The sequence below is a fragment of the Zophobas morio genome, unplaced genomic scaffold (assembly GCF_036711695.1).
Source record: "Zophobas morio isolate AGI-343-1 ecotype UQ-CSIRO unplaced genomic scaffold, CSIRO_AGI_Zmor_V1 ptg000017l, whole genome shotgun sequence".
NCBI lineage: Eukaryota > Metazoa > Arthropoda > Insecta > Coleoptera > Tenebrionidae > Zophobas > Zophobas morio.
This window is the reverse complement of record NW_026972122.1, coordinates 2,386,226-2,403,510: the sequence shown is the minus strand read 5'-3', so window position 1 is coordinate 2,403,510 and position 17,285 is coordinate 2,386,226. Positions and strand designations below refer to the sequence as shown.

The 17,285-nt window shown below is 31.3% G+C and overlaps 2 protein-coding genes across 2 annotated transcripts; both read left to right on the top strand.

Annotated features, from left to right (window-relative positions):
- The first annotated feature begins 5,377 nt into the window (after positions 1-5,377).
- LOC135130364 (uncharacterized) lies at positions 5,378-6,888 on the top strand. The gene is made up of 2 exons (XM_064057733.1): positions 5,378-5,459; positions 5,616-6,888. The coding sequence occupies exons 1-2, from the start codon at positions 5,381-5,383 to the stop codon at positions 6,785-6,787; spliced, it is 1,251 nt and encodes a 416-aa protein (XP_063913803.1). The 5' UTR covers positions 5,378-5,380; the 3' UTR covers positions 6,788-6,888.
- A 5,000-nt stretch (positions 6,889-11,888) lies between these two features.
- LOC135130582 (uncharacterized) lies at positions 11,889-12,973 on the top strand. Its single transcript, XM_064057985.1, has 3 exons — positions 11,889-11,967; positions 12,018-12,212; positions 12,279-12,973. The coding sequence occupies exons 1-3, from the start codon at positions 11,889-11,891 to the stop codon at positions 12,971-12,973; spliced, it is 969 nt and encodes a 322-aa protein (XP_063914055.1).
- The last annotated feature ends 4,312 nt before the right edge of the window (positions 12,974-17,285 follow it).

The window sequence follows — 17,285 nt, the reverse complement described above, 5'->3', positions numbered from 1 at the left end:
ACAAACTCCAGCAAAACCACTGAAAGTAACTACAGAAGAAGGAACAGCATACGAATTCGAAGAAGTAAATAGGTTCAAATATCTAGGAGTAGTAATTACAAACAAAAACGAAATGAACGAAGAGATAGAAGAACGGATCGCGAAAGCAAACAAGAGTGTAGAAAGATTAAACAGATTTCTGAGGAGTAAGAATGTAACACGACGAACAAAGAAACAAGTATATAAGACAATAGTAAGACCTACAGTTCTGTACGCTAGTGAAACATGGACGCTAACGAACGAAAAGGAACAGAAGTTGGAAGCATGCGAACGCAAGATACTACGAAAGATATATGGAGGTATAAAAGAACTAGACAATGGAGAAGAAGAACAAACCGAGAGATCGAGGAAATATACGGAGAACCAACAATCACGAAGATAATCAGAGCACAGAGACTAAGATGGCTAGGCCACGTCGGAAGAGCACGAGAGGAAAGGACAATTGGGAAAGTATTAGACCGCCTAAAAGGAGGAAAGAAAAAGAGAGGAAGGCCAAAACTGAAGTGGATAGACGATGTTCGAAAAGATCTTCAAAACTTAGGCATTGAAGATTGGAGATCCAAAGCAGCCGACAGGAACAAATGGAAAATTATTGTTAAAAAAGCCCAGGGCCTTTAAGGCCTGCAGAGCTGAGTTATATATATATAAATTTAAAACATCTGCAAGATTTCAAAGCATTCGTTTTGGCAGATTTAAAATTAAATTGCAAAATGTTGTTTTATAATTTTGATTCTTTTGTGTTTGGACGTTTCGGGTAGAAACTTAACACGGCGTCATAAACTGCATGTGTAGAACTATGTTATTTTATACAATTTAAAACCCATTTACTATGTGTAATTTATTTTAGTTAATAGCATTTAACCATTTACATAATATTTCTAATATACATACAAAATTTGACAACAATCGGTCCAGTAGTTTCGGGAATTACGTGTCTAATAAAAATCAATACGGACAGCAGACGGACAGACAAACTCTAAGGGTCATGAAACATCGAGAAAATATAAAAGTGGACATTCGTCCGATGGACTCGATCACAGTACTCGTAATTTTTTAGCTTACGCTCGGGAAGTAATACATTCAGGGAAGAAAGCATCTAGCAAAGCCTTTTCTGGATAAAGCTTTATTACATTGTCTGAAAAGCTGAGCTTTACTAGAGCACTGTCGAACAGAAAACCGGATCGATTGATGGCGCTGTTAGATGGTGCTTTCAAGTTGTAGAATTCTACACGGACTCGATGTTTGGCTTTATAAAATTCGAACTAATATTTAAACCAAAATTTAATTTTTATCGGTGGATTCTGCTTGCCAAAACTGTATAAGATAAACAAGGTACGTTGAAACTTGTGCCACCATCTGAGACAATAATTTAATTATTATATGAGAAAAATTACGAGAAGATTATAAAGAGCATGTCATCAAAACCATGTGGAACTCTACTGCGAAAATGTTGCCAGGAAAATGATTTTCTAAATATGGCATCATTTTTGAAACTTTGTCCGATATTATGTTCAAGGACGCAAAAGATGCCAGAAGAAAATCCTAAAATAATTTATAACAAATTGTGTTTTCGATAGTAGATCTTTTTAATTGTTAAAAATGTTGTTTTTGTGTTTGATTAAAAAAATGTTTTCAATTTTGTATTTTTCACATTTTCTAATTCTAACGACTAAATTTATTTGTGTTTAGTATGAGATTCACCTTTCTTTCATTCGGAGCAGATGAAATCAATCACTGAAATGGAGGCGGGGTGGGTGGGCGGGGTCAATTATATGTTCTTCTGCAGAGTGAGAGTGAGAACAAATCGAACCTAGATTGTAAAAAAAGTAAAAAAAAACGCTAATCGTAACTCCTTTTGTTGTACTACAGGGTTTTTATAAGTGATTCTCAGGGTGTAGTTGGCTATGGATTTAAAAAATCCGGCTTCTCTGAAATTATGCCTCACTATGACAGTTCACAATTGGCATTAATGTCATTTGCGACCTGTCATTTAAAGATCATCGTTTTTATTGTTTTAACGTTTCTCAAGTGTGAATTACAGTTGATTCAAGCTCAAAACAATAAAAGAAAAAATTCTTGTGTCTCATAATTGCAATGGGACATTCGTAAACGGAGAGTGTGTGTATTCTGTAACTGCTTGTAAGCAAGAATATCTGGCCAAATACCGTGATTTGAAAATTCAAGAAACATCGTTAGAGGCTCGCATTAGAGATATAATCAACAGATTTCTTGGAACTGGGAGTGTCGACAGGTCCAGAAGGAGCCCGTTCTGAAGGAAGTCGTCGTCCAGAAAGAAACGACTGTGCCAGACGAGTTATTATTTTTCTTGTTTTATTTTGCACTGTAGTTATTTAATACTTAGCCACAAGATTTATTATTTTAGACCTGTAGCTGGTGGCAGGGAATAAATCCGATTATTATTTAAAACAATCCTTGCCGTTTTATTTTATTTTCGTGTTTTCGCGGGCGCTCACCACCTGAGATCCGTGTCTCCGGCTTGAGAGCCACCCCGGCGCTACCTCCCCTGGAGAGGGAGCTATAAGACTAAGTCGGCCAGATGTGTTTCTTATATCAGCGGCACTAGTCGGCCCAAGACTTGGCACCCAGGTACGTCGCCACACACGTTATCGGCGAGATTCTGGAACGTCCGTCACAGCGGAATTTCGTCGCAGTATCTGAGGAAGTTAGTTATTGATGATTTGAGACGACTTGAGCAGAATCCGCAAACATCTTTGACAAGATTTCCTCAGCAGTCAAGAGTTTCTGCAACACAATACAAAGTAGTGACCAACGGATGTTACAGACGATTTTTGAAATTAAAAATGAATATCTGCCTTGAACAAAATGGTGAACATTTTCAACATTTACTGTTATGTTAATAATAACCGCGATAAATTTGTTTAATGACTTAGTTTTATGTTTTAGTAAAATGTAAAACATGTAGGCAACCAGTTATACAGATGCGTGTGGTATTTATCCTGAGTCCGTGGCCATTTAGTAAAGTTCAAAATTGAGGGGCGGCACATTTTCACGACCTACCTATACCCTATATTCATTTATAGAAACCCTGTATTTGCTATGAGAATTATTTATTATTTCAGAAGAAAAAAGAGAGAACGGGTGGGTGGGCGGGGCTAAGTTTAAGATTTTGCTGGAGAGTCTTTCACGAGCATAAGCATCAAGCCCACCCACCCACCCCCTCTTCATTCTGGTGACTACTCTTAACACTGTTAATTAATTACAAGAAAAAATAGGGAAAAGATGAAAGCGAAAATGTTAAAAGAATTTAATTGGATATGTTAGGGGACAGACGGTGCAATGAAGAAAGCAAGACCTAAAGGGACAATAATAATGGATGCAATATAAGAAAGAGAAAAATTGTAAAGATGAACTGCAGTGAAGAAAAAGGATTAATGACAAAGAAAAAATTAAAGAAAAATTAAGGGAAGAGCAAGGATGGGATATTTTGAATGGAAGTTAAATTGGTGATGAGGAAGGGAAATTAAGTTATGTAAGAATGAGAGCACAATAGTGAATCAAAAAGGATGGGAAGAAGTTTCAGAGAGAAAGAGTAGACTTCCAACGTATGCGAATGGAGGTTGCGATAGAAGAATATGACAGAAAACAGGATAAAGAGAGAGATAAACCAGGAAAATGTGTGAGAATAAAATGGAATGAGTGGGGCTTAAATTTTAAGAACTAATAAAAGATGCAGAAATGAAGGTATATGTAAAAAGAAGTGGACATAGAAAAATGACTGGAGGAGTGAGATATGTTCCACTTTGGAAAGAAAAACAAGAAGGGTATTAGGAAGAGCGAAAAACCAAAAAATAACCAAAAAGAGTTTCTTAAAGCCAGAGAAACATATAGAAGTAAATGCAAAGACTGAAAAAGCAAGCAATGAAGGAAAAGCACAAAACATAAAGAAACTTAAATCAAAAATAGGAAGAGGAAATAAACTGTAAACGAAAAAATTGGAATGCAGAGACGGGAAAAACATTTCATAAAATTACTGGAGGCAACAAGAAAAGCATAGAATAAGAAAAACAAGAAACGACTGCAATACAAGAAAAAGACGAAAATTACAAAATTAAGAAGAAGTAAGAAGACAACTAGTGGACCTAAAAAAGGGAAAGGCAGCGGGGAAAAATTGGGTTCCAAATAAAGCATGGGTAAATGTACCTGACAATATTATCCGCAGAATAAAGAAATTATGAACGCGTTGTGGATGGGTGAGAACATACCAAAACAATGGAGTAAAGGGATAATATACCCGATATACAAGAAGGGAGAGGGATAACTTTGTTAAATACGAGCTACAAGTGGTATGCGATGATACTGAGAGATAGGCTAGTTGTTATTTGATAGTTTGGGTAGAAGTGTTCTAATATATGGGATAAAGATCTGGGTGTGGACAGAATTTGAGAAAGGAGAAAATCAAGAAAGATTTTTCAAATGGACACTAGAACGAGTAAAAAATAAGCCTATGGTTGTGCCTGGAAGGAAAAAGAAAGAGTGAGAAATCAATGAAATCAGACGTGGCAAGAGCTCTGTAGAAGAAATTATGATATACAGAAGCAGAAGAAGAGGGAAGACAACAACTTTTAGGTACAACTATAGATATTTAAGGATAATAGGAGAAGAATCTAACAACCAAAACCAAGTAGGAGGAAACATATTAAGTATTGCTCTAAAACTAAATCGTACTTCTGGAAACTCCTCATCTTGATTTTCAACGTGGTGTCCTTAGACATCAGTTTCTCGTTGAAGTCTATCTTCTTTTATATTCAATTTGAAATCCTCAAAATTATTGTCTAACTGTGTATTGTAGATGATCCTCAATAGCCGAAGTAGATTTTTGGTTTAATTATTATGGTTGGTAATCTTTTTGATACTGAGACATCACCATATGCTGCAATTCGTTACATTGTAGTGAACCGAGGTACAATTGAGCATTCGGTTAAGTGAAAGTCTGACAGGAGCACAATGAACTTTATTTTACTACGCTGACAAAGTAATGTTTTACTTTTTACCTGAAATGGTGAAATCACCTCATCAATATACTTACGTTTATCTAGATTTCAACGTAAGTGGTTTTCCTTACGATAAAAGAATATAATTAGATATAGATCTTGACGAATATATGGCTACTTCTAAAGTGTTAAACCACAATTTATACCGCTTGCGGATCTAGGGTTGTAAATCACGTTAAAAATAGATACTTTTATCAAATTTTTTAGATAAAAATGATTTTTTGATACGACTTAATTTTTTTGTTCTGGAGGGGAACTGAAATTATATAAAGAAAGACAACACAAACAAAGTTAGTTGAGACGTCGTCATGTTTACTTTTACAGAGCCGGTGGCACTTTTTTTAGTACTTTTAACACTAGAGAGCACTGCGAATCCGGGGCCACCAAGTAAGTATCGTTTTTTAGTTAAACATGTTTGTTCTTGAGTAAAAGATTAATCTTTAATTTATTGTCGATATATCCAATCATGGTTGAATTAGGTATCTAGTCAAACTTTGAAACTTTAGATAATTAATTACACCACTAATTTATTTTTTATTCTAGGTTGTTTCATCGATCTGGTGGATAACCCTGACAATGTATCCCCTTTGATAATAGACACCGATTACAACTTTCCTAACCCAACTAATCTAACTGGTGTCTCGATTCATTCTGGACAAAGACTCTACTGGGCCTGTCCTGGAGGCTACTTCAGCGAACCCGGTTTCAACGTCAACGGTCAGATAGCACACTGTGGAGGTGGAACTTTCCACACCGGCCAAGGACACCCCATACTATACGAAAATGTAACCTGCACTTTAGTAGACGCACTAAGACCACATTTGACAGAAATTCATATCAATCCTGGAGTGCTATGTGAACTAGGGACCAGCAGACCCATTAGCATAGGCTACAGCGTTAACCACAATTTTGTTAAAGTCCTGGACGCTTGCTTCCAAACAGACGTCAACATTCCTCTGTACACTAAATATACGTCAACCAGATGGGCATCTTTGATACCAAATCATCGAGAACCTCCAAGTCGCTATTTTTACGCCGTGGATATAATTCACGCAGATGTGGCTAACGTCTACAACGACATCAACGCTAATCTAGAAAATCTGGGACTTGAAAATTACGTTAATGATACGTTCTATTTGACAAAAGGAAGTCTTGCCTCGCAGTGGGAGTTTCTTTACACGTATCAAAGAGACGCAACTTTTGATTTGACCAACGTGGCACCCCAGTGGAACTCAGTTGGTAGTGGAAACTGGGGGGCGATAATTTCAGGAGTTCAGACGTTTTTAGAACTTGGAAGCATTGGAGATGAAGCTAAAGTTATCAGTGGGACGTTAAAAGTAGCCACCTTAACAGATTCGTCGGGTTCAGATGTAGAACTTTATTTGCTGAATGGTAAAGTTCCAGTTCCAAAGTGGTTCTGGAAGTTGATATATTTTCCAGAGTTGCATTTTGGTGCCATATTTTTCGTGTATAATAATATTTACCATGAGAAAAGTCAAGTGGATGCGGAATTTTTGGCTGAAATATGCGTCAATGATGTATTACTGGATGTGATAGCTGGATGGTCACTAGATGATATTAAGTATGATGATCAGACTGGAGGATTTGCATACGCTTGTGTTTTAAATACTGCTCAAATCCTTGACCCGGTCATACTTAAAGTTGTTGCTAATTTTTTGGCAGAAGTGGGAGTTCAAGCTGTTAATTTATTTTGACGTATTAACAATTAACTGCTACTCCTTCATAATAATGGTCCTTTTCTAATGGTGGTTGTAACGTTATATATTACTATATCTGACATAATTATATAATAGTTTCTATTGGCATTCTATGTAAAAAATGTAGCTGTTTGTATGTTTTGTGCAGCTAAAATTAATATATAAAGTCTGAAGTTAGTTCAGTTTTGTCTACATGGCAACGAACAATAAAATTTTGGCGAAGTATCAGAGATAGTTTTATTTCTCGAAAGATGTTTATAGAGAATAGTTTCGTCACCTGTAGGAAGAGGAATATGTTTAAATAGCTACCTCCCAATAAATTTAACAATTGTTGCTATGACAATATACTTTCACACGTTTCTTCAGTTTTTCCTGCTATCCACTTTCATTCCATTTTCTGTTCCTAAATCCCGTCACACCGGTTTGCATCTTTAAATGTTTACCTGGGATTACCAAGGATAAAAGGTATTATGGACTGGGTTCTAAATTTTATAAGCGAAACTACGTCAGCTGCTGCAACAAAAAGATAATACAATATGACAGGGATATAGATACCGATGTGCTGATTCCAAAAATGTAGTGTTTATGATAACGGAACAATTTTTCGGAATGTCCGGAGTCAAATTCGAATTTTTTGAAATTTCTAAAAATCAGTACATGTATTTCAGTGGGCAATTCTGGAAAAACGGTTAGAATCGTCGGAAAAATGAGACCGAAATTGACTTCTGCGGTCCAAATTCTACAAGAAAACGTGTTTAGTTAAATTTCGATAATCGTCGAAAATGGGTCGAAATTTACATAGTGGAAAATTTTATTTTTGAAAAAGCCGTCTAAAAATTCTCAAAAAATTCGTGGTTATAGATCTTGACGTACTAATTCACAAAATATAGGGTATTTAAGGTCACGGAGCAATGTTTTCGAAATATTCGGAGTGAAATTCGAATTTTTTGCAAACAATAACTGGAAATTTGCATACATAGTGGAAAATTTCATTTTTGAAAAAATCTTCAAAAAATTCTCGAAAAATTCAGAGTTATAGATCATGACGTACTGATTCCAAAAATACAGCGTGTTTAGGGTCACGAAGCAATATTTTCGGAATATTCAGTTTCAAATTCCTAAAAACTACGATATTTCAATGGCCAATTCCGGAAAAACGGTTGGCGTTATCTAAGAAATGAGCCCGGAATCTGCAAGGAAATGTATGTAGTTAAATTTCGAAAATTGTCGAAAGTGGGTCGAAATTTGCATAAGGAGGGTAAAATCAGTGAGGCAAATTTGAAAATATTTTAAAACTGAGAAACGGAAAATTAAAAAATCTAAATTTGAAAAACCGAATCGAAAAATTGAAAAACTAAAAAAAATAAAAAGCCGAAACGAAAAAATTTGAAAAAAATCTGGAACTGAAGAAATAAAAAATGAAATTATGGGAACATCGAAAATTGTCAAAATAAAGAAAATAAAAATCGGAAGGAAAAATTGGGAATCTAAAATTTGAAGAAAACAAAAATTAAAGAATCGGATAATTAAAAATCTAAAAATTCTAAAATCGTAAAATCGAAAAAGTGGAAAATTTTTAAAATTATAATTATTATTACATTGTTAAACTGAAAATTAGAAAAATCGCAATTCAAAAAATTGAAAAACCGCTAAACTGAAAAATCTAAAATTGAAAAACGAAAATTTAATAAATCTAAATTTAGAAAACCGCATAATTGGGAATCGAAAAATTGAAAAATCCAAAAATTGAGAATTGTCACATTGCAAAAAAAGGAAAATTATAATATCAGAGGACTGAAAAACCGAAAAACTGAAAAAATAAAACAATTAAAAAACTGGAACGAAAAATTGCATATCGAAAAATAGAAGAAATGAAGAATAAAAAACTGCAACATCCTAGAGTTAGAAAATTGAAAACTGAAAAATTTAAAAATGAAAACTCGTAAAAACAAAAAACATTGTAAAACTGCAAATCGAATTTTTTTACAAAACTCAAACTGAAGAAACAAAAATTCATTGAAAAATCGAAAAATTGTAAAAATGAAAAAAATAAAACAGCGAAAGGGAAAACGAAGCGAATCGAAAATTTGAAGAAATCAAAAATTAAAAAATCGAAAAATTGCAATTCTAAAAATTGAAAAATTCAGCAATTGAAAAATTTCACATTGGAAAAATAAAAATGATAAAATCAGAACATTGAGACAACGAAAAATTAGAAAAAAAGAAAATAAAAACCGAAGCGAAAAATTGAAGAAACGAAAAATTTTAAAAATCTCAAACTGAATAAACAAAAAATCATAAAATGGAAACATTGAAAAATAGAAAAACTGTAAATATAAAATAAATAAAAAACCGAAAGGAAAAATTGCGAACAGAAAATTTTAAGAAATGGGAAATTAAAGAATCGAAAAATTGAAAAATTAAAAATGGTAAACTCGAGAGGAAGTAAATTCTGCAGCACCAAATCTTTAAAAAATGTACTTACTAAATTTCTAAAATCGTCATTTTTGAAAAAATCGTCTAAAAATTCTCAAAAAATTCAGAGTTATAGATCATGACGTACTTACTAATTCCAAAAATTTAACGTGTTTAGGGTCACGAAGCAATATTTTCGAAATATTCAGTGTGAAATTCGAATTTTTTGAAATTTCTAAAAATTACGAATTCTGGAAAAACGGTTGGAGTTGCGCGGCCCGAAATATACAAGAAAATGTATTTAGTGGGTCGAAATTTGCATAAGGAGGGTATAAGATAACTCATCAGTAAGACAAAATTTGAAAATATTTTAAAATTGAAAATCGAAAAATTAAAAAATCTAAATTTGAAAAACCGAATCGAAAATTTGAAAAATTCAAATTAGAAAATTTAAACATTAAATAAAAGGAAAATTATAAACTCAGGAATATTGAAAAACCGAAAAACTGAAAAAATAAAGAGAATAAAACACCGAAACGAAAAATTGCAAATCTAAAAATAGAAGAGATGAAGAATCGAAAAATCGAAAAATTCAAACATCCAGAAGTTGGAAAAACGAAAGTCTGAAAAATTTAACAATGAAAACTCGGAGAAACAAAAATAATAAAAAATAAAATTTGCAATTCGAAAAATTTGAAAAAAATCGGAACAAACAAAATTGTCAAAATAAAGAAAATTAAAATCGAAAGGAAAAATTGGGAATCTAAAATTTGAAGTAAAGAAAAATAAAAGAAACGGAAAATTAAAAATCAAAAGATTGAAAAATCGAATAAATGAAAAAGTTTTAACATCCAATCATTGAAAAATGGAAAATTCTAAAATTGTAAAATTGAAAAAGTGAAAATTTTTTTAAATTATAATTATAATTACATCGTTAAAATGGAAACTAGAAAAATGGCAAATAAAAAATTGAAAAATCGTGAAACTGAAAACATAAATCAAATAAAAAACTGGAACGAAAAATTGCAAATCGAAAAATGGAAGAATTGAAGAATGAAAAACTGCAACATCCTAAAGTTAGAAAATTGAAAACTGAAAAATTTAACAATGAAAACTTGAAAAACAAAAAAAATTGAAAAACTGCAAATCGAATTTTTTTAAAAAACTTAAACTGAAGAAACAAAAATTCAAATTGTAAAAATAAAGAAAATAAAACATCGAAAGGGAAAACTGCGAATCGAAAATTTGAAGAAATCAAAAATTAAAAAATCGAAAAATTGAAAACTCCAGAAATTTTAAATCGAAAAATTGCAAGATCTGAAAATTGAAAATTCAACAATTGAAAAATTTCACATTGGAAAAATAAAAATTATAAAATCAGAACATTGAGACACCGAAAAATTATGAAAAAAGAAAATAAAAACCGAAGCGAAAAATTGCCAATCGAAAAATTGCGAACCGAAAATTTGAAGAAATGGGAAATTAAAGAATCGAAAATTTGCAAATAAAATATTTTTGCATAATAAAAAATATTTTTTGAAATTTTCAAAAATTACGATATTTCAATGAGCAATCCTGGAAAAACGGTTGAAATTGTCGAACAAATGAGGCCGAAAGTGACTTCTGCGGCCTAAAATCTACAAGAGAATGTGTTTAGTTAAATTTCGAAAATCGTCGAAAGTGTGTCGAAATTTGTATACATAGTGGAAAGTTTCATTTTTCAAAAAGTCTAAAAATTCTCAAAAAATTCAGGGTCATAAATCTTGACGTACTGATTCCAAACATATAGCATGATTTGTTAAACGAGGAAATTTAGTGTTGCTTTTAATTCTCTTCTAAGGAAGTATTGTAATAGGGTCCATCCGACGACTAGCTACTAAGTTTTTCAATGTTTTATAACCCCTAGAGTGCGAGAAAAGGTTCCCGTTTCCGTCTGGCTGTGACCTGTCTGTATTGATTTTTATTAGACAGAAAATTTCCAAAACTGTCGGACCGATTCTTGTAAAATTTTACATGTATTTTAGGAGTATCCTGTCGATGATTAAACGCTAACCAAAATTTAGCTAATTTTCACCACCTACAATTTGATACATTAAAATTATTTTTCCACCATTTTCAATACAGTTGAACTTCTTCCTTTAAGAGTGTTTGGTTTTTCTTGCTTCTCGAAATTTTGAACCATGAATGGACCATGAATTATTTCTTTTTGGAAAAGTATTTTTTCCAGCAATGTTCACACTGTTTTGACCGTAATCTTTATAAAAATACCTTGATTTCAGATTTAACAGTTATTCTTTTTAATTACCACTTTAATATTCAACTTAGAATAGTGTCCAAAAAGACTCATTTTGAAAAAGCCACTAAAAAACGAACAATTTGACAGGAATTTTTATTTTTATTTATGATGTAATTGCATCACTGTGTATTTTTATTTACCTGACGGTTTCAATCTATAATACAACATAAACGCTGATTAAGCAGTGTTTTTCTTCTTACCTGGAACAGTGAAATCACCTCATGAATGTACATGTTTATTTAAATTTAAACTATTAAGATTCTCTTATGCTAAAAAATATGTTTTAAACCACAGTTTACATGCCTTGCAACACGTAAAGTTGTAAATGAAGCAATAAATAGTAGTATAAAAAAGATGACAAAGTAAAAAGTTAGTGGAGACGCTAACATGTCTTCGTTTACAGAGTTGGTAGCACTTTTTTTAACAGTTCTTACATTAGAAAGTGCTGCGAACCCTGGCCCACCACGTATGTATTTTTTTAATTTTAAAAAAGAACTAATTTACTTTCTATTTTAGGTTGTTATATCAATCTGGTGGACAACCCTGATAACGCCTCCCCTTTGATAGTGGACAGCCACTACAATTTTCCTACCCCAAATAATGGAACCCTTTTGTCAACGATGACTGGACAAGTACTTTACTGGGCATGCCCTGGAGGCTACTTCAACAAACCTGGTTTTAATGTCAACGGCCAAGTAGCATACTGTGGAGGTGGAACTTTCCACGACGGCCACGGATATCCCATATATTAGGAAAACGTTACCTGTACTTGAATAGACGCACTAAGACCACATCTGACGGAAATTCATACCAACCCCGACGTCTTATGTGAACTAGATTCCAGTAAACTCGTTAGAATAGGCTACAACGTCAACAATAACTTCGTCAAAGTACTGGATGTTTGCTTCCAAACAGACGTCAACATTCCTCTGTACACTAAATATACGTTAAGCAGATGGGCATCTTTGATACCAAATCACCGAAAACCACCAAGTCGGTATGTTTACGCCCTATCTACAATTCAGGTGGATGTGGCTAACGTGTACAACGACATCAACAGCAATCTAGACAATTTGGGACTTGGTAATTACGTTAATGATACGTTTTATTTGAGAAAAGGAAGTCTTGCGTCACAGTGGGACTTTCTTTACACGTATCAAAGAGACGCAACTTTTGATTTGACCAACGTGGCACCCCAATGGAACTCAGTTGGTAATGGTAACTGGGAGGCGATAATTTCAGGAGTTCAGAAGTTTTTACAAAATCAAGGGACTGGAGATGAAGCTAAAATTATCAGTGGAACGTTAAAAGTAGCGACTCTAACAAATTCATCTGGTTCGAATGTGGAACTTTATTTGTTGAATGGTCAAGTTCCAGTTCCAAGGTGGTTTTGGAAGTTGGTATATATTTCTGAGTTGAATGTTGGCGCTATATTTTTTGTGTATAATAATATAGTGAACCAAGAGTTATAAGGTTATATGGCCATCATAAAATCATCCCATTGTGTCGAAGTTAATTTGTTTACAATAGAAAAGGTTTTAGGGTCGTAAATAACGTGTCCACTGCAGCTCGACCGGCTCTCTGGTTTCGTTCAGGGGCGGCTTTCAGTGCTTTCACTAAATATGAAAATCCACCACTCCACTATTTCTTTACTACCTGCAGCCGCTGAGGGTTCCGAAATAACCACTCGCTTTGAAAGCCGGCCCTGTTAAATATGAGCAAGAAATGTTTAGAAGATGATTTATTGCCAACCGGTAAGCTTAGTGCGAACCACACAAAGGGGGTATTTATTTGCGGTTAACTACTTTTATGATGGCCATATAACCTTTTAGCTCTTGGTTCACTATATTTACCATGAGAAAAGTCAGGTGGATGCGGAGTTTTTTGCTGAAATATGTGTCAGGCATGTATTAGAGGAAGTGGTACCTGGGTGGGCACTATATGATATTAGAAATGATGATCAGACTAGAGGTTATACATATATTTGAGTTTTAAATGCTGCAGAAATCGTTGACCCTGTCATACATAAAATTGTTGTTAATTTTCTGGCAGAAGCTGGAGTTGAAGCACCTAATTTATTTTCAAATATTAAAGGTAAACTGCTACATTTTTTCACAATAATTCCTGTTCTAATGTTGCTTGTGTTCGTTGTGCAATATTATATATATCTAACGTAATTTTATATAATTTTTAGGGGCATTTTATATAATAAATAGATATTGTTACGATGATCGGTGATTAAAATCGGCGTGGGTAAAACTCAACAATTTATTTTCTAATAAATCTCCTTTCTGGCATAAATAACGCTCCCCCAGTTTTTTATTTACTTTAATTTTTCAATTATTTATTTTTTCTTTTGTTGTTTCTTCAGTTGTCTATTTGCAATTTTTCGAGTTTCAAAGTTTAAATTTTTCAGTTTTTCAATTTCTCAACTTTTGAATTTTTCAATTTTTCGATTCTTTGTTTTTCATTTTTTCAAATTTTCGATTTGCAAATTTTCAATATTTTATTATTCCTTGTTTCTTCAATTTTACGATAATGTAACTCTTCGAGCTTTTATTGTTAAATTTTTCAGCTTATCAATTTTCCAACTTAGATTTCGCAACGTTTTATTTTGTAATTTCACCAGTTTTCAATTTTTCGATCTGGAATATTTCGTTTCGTTTCTTATTTTCTTTATTTTTTCAATTTTTCAGTTTTTCAGTGTTCTGATTTTTTATTTTTCTTTTTTCGATGTAAAATTTTTCCATTGCTGAATTTTTAATTCTTAAATTTTGCAAATATTTAATCGATTTCAAATGTCTCTAGTTTTCAATTTTAATTTTTCTATTTTTCCATTTTTTAATTTTTCATTTCTTCAAATTTTCGGTTCACAATTTTTCCTTTCGGTTTTTTATTTTCTTAATTTTTACAGTTTGTCGATTTTTCAATGATATTTTCGTTTTTTCTGTTTTCGATTTGCTATTTGTCAATTTCATGTGTTTCGATTGTCCAACTTTCGGATGTTTCAATTTTTCGTTTCGGTTTTTTATTTTCTCTGTGATTTCAGTTTTTCGGTGTTTTACTTTTCTCATTTTATAATTTTTCTTTTTTTCGCTGTGAAAATTCTCTATTTTTGAATTTTTCAATTTTTCGATTCGGTTTTTCAGTGTAAGATTTTTCAGTTTCTCGGTTCAATTTTTCATTTCTTCAGTTTTCTGATTTGCAATTTTCTAGTTTTCATTTTAAAGATGTAATAATAATTATAATTTAAAAAAAATTTCACTTTGTCAATTTTACGATTTTAGAATTTGCCATTTTTCAATTATTGGATTTTAAAACTTTTTCCTTTATTCGATTTTTCAATTTTGTGATTTTTAAGTTTTCGATTTTTTAATTTTTATTTTCTTCAAATTTTCGATTCCCTATTTTTCGTTTCGATCGTTTATTTTCTTTATTTTGAAAATTCTTGGGTGTTCTGATATTTTAATTTTTTGTTTTTACAGTTTCAGATTGTTCAAATTTTTCAATTTACAATTTTTCAATGTTTTATTTTTTTGTTTCTTCGAGCTTTTATTGTTAAATTTTTCAGTTTTTCGATTTGCAATTTTTTTTGGGGTTTTTATTTCCTTAGTGATTTCAGTTTTTCGGTTTTTTACTTTTCTCATTTTATAATTTTTCTTTTTTTCAGTGTGCAAATTCTGTTACTGAATTTTTCAATTTTTCGATTCGGTTTTTCAGTGTTAGATTTTTCAGTTCCTCGGTTCAATTTTTCATTTCTTCAATTTTTTGATTTGCAATTTTCTAGTTTTCACTTTAAAGATATAATAATAATTATAACAAAAAATTTTTCACTTTGTCAATTTTACGGTTTTTGAATTTTCCATTTTTCAATTATTGGATTTTGAAACTTTTTCGTTTATTCGATTTTTCAATTTTTTGGTTTTTAATTTTTCGATTTTTTAATTTTTATTTTATTCAAATTTTCGATTCCCTATTTTTCTTTTCGATTGTTTATTTTCTTTATTTTGACAATTCTTAGATGTTCTGATATTTTAATTTTTTGTTTTTACAGTTTCATATTTGTTCAAATTTTTCAATTTACAATTTTTCAATTTTTTATTTTTTTGTTTCTTCGAGCTTTTTTTGTTAAATTTTTCAGTTTTTCGATTTGCAATTTTTCTTTTCGGTTTTTTATTTCCTTAGTGATTTCAGTTTTTCGGTTTTTTACTTTTCTCATTTTATAAATTTCTTTTTTTTCAATGTGAAAATTCTCTGTTACTGAATTTTTCAATTTTTCGATTCGGTTTTTCAGTGTTAGATTTTTCAGTTTCTCGGTTTTTCAATTTTTCATTTCTTCAATTTTTTGTTTTTCTAGTTTTCATTTTAAAGATGTAATAATAATTATAATTAAACAATTTTCACTTTGTCAATTTTACGATTTTTGAATTTTCCATTTTTCAATTATTGGAATTTGAAACTTTTTCCTTTATTCGATTTTTCAATTTTTTGACTTTTAATTTTTCGATTGTTTATTTTCTCTATTTTGACAATTTTTGGCTGTTCTGATATTTTAATATTTTGTTTTTACAGTTTCAGATTTTTTTCAAATTTTTCGACTTACAATTTTTCAATTTTTAATTTTTTTGTTTCTTCGATTTTTCAACTTTGGAATGTTTCTATTTTTAAATTTGCATTTTTCGTTTCGGTTTTTTATTTTGTTATGACTTCAGTTTTTCGGTTTTTCAGTTTTCTCACTATATAATTTTTCCTTTTTTCAATGTAAAAATTTTGTATTTTTGGATTTTTCAATTTTTTAACTTGGTTTAGATTTTTTGATTTTTCGTTTTTCAATTTTAGATATTTCAGTTTCTCGGTTTTTCAATTTTTCATTTCTTCAATTTATTGATTTGCAATTTTCTAATTCTCATTTTAAAAAGGTAATAATAATTATAGTTAATTTTAAAAATTTTTCAATTTTAAGATTTTAGATTTTCCATTTTTTAATTATTGTATTTTAAAACTTTTTCATTTATGCGATTTTTCAAATTTTTCGATTTTTAATTTTTGAATTTCTGCCTATTTAATTTTTCAATTTTTCCATCTTTCACTGTTAACAATTTTTCGACTTACAATTTTGATGATTTTTTTCGATAATACAATTTTTTTGTTTTCCAGTTTTCCGATTAATTAATTTGTTTCGATTTTCAGTTTTTCAATGTTTCAACTTTTCCTTTCTCCAGTTCTTCGATTTTACAATTTTTGGTTTTTTGTTTTTTGTGAAAAAGTATAAAATGAAAACTTTGAAAAATCTAAAAATTGGAAATCAAGAACTTGAAAAATTGACAAATTCAAAAATCGAAAAAGCACAAAATCGAAGAAACGAAATACTGTAAAATCTAAAAATTGAGAATTAAAGAAATCGGAAAATCGGATAATTGAGAAATCCAAAAACATTGAGAAAATAATGGCAATGAAAAAACGAAAATTGTGATCTAAAATCGAGAAAATGAAAACTATAAATCGGAAATATGAAAAATAAAAATCCTCCAAGTTTACGTTCAGGAATTTAGAATAATAATAAGTGTATTCGTCCTGCGCCTCGTGAGTAACTCCAGCCACTTATAAAATCATATTCTGTCGGCTCTCACTACAGTTATCATCACCAATTCTTCTACCAATAATTCTATACGATATCTACTAATTTTAACTCCCCGCTTCGTCCACCCAAAAATGACACCCTTTTCCTTTTCCTTCTCCTATTTCTTCACCGAAAACCGCCTTCACTCCGTCCGCCCCCATCGA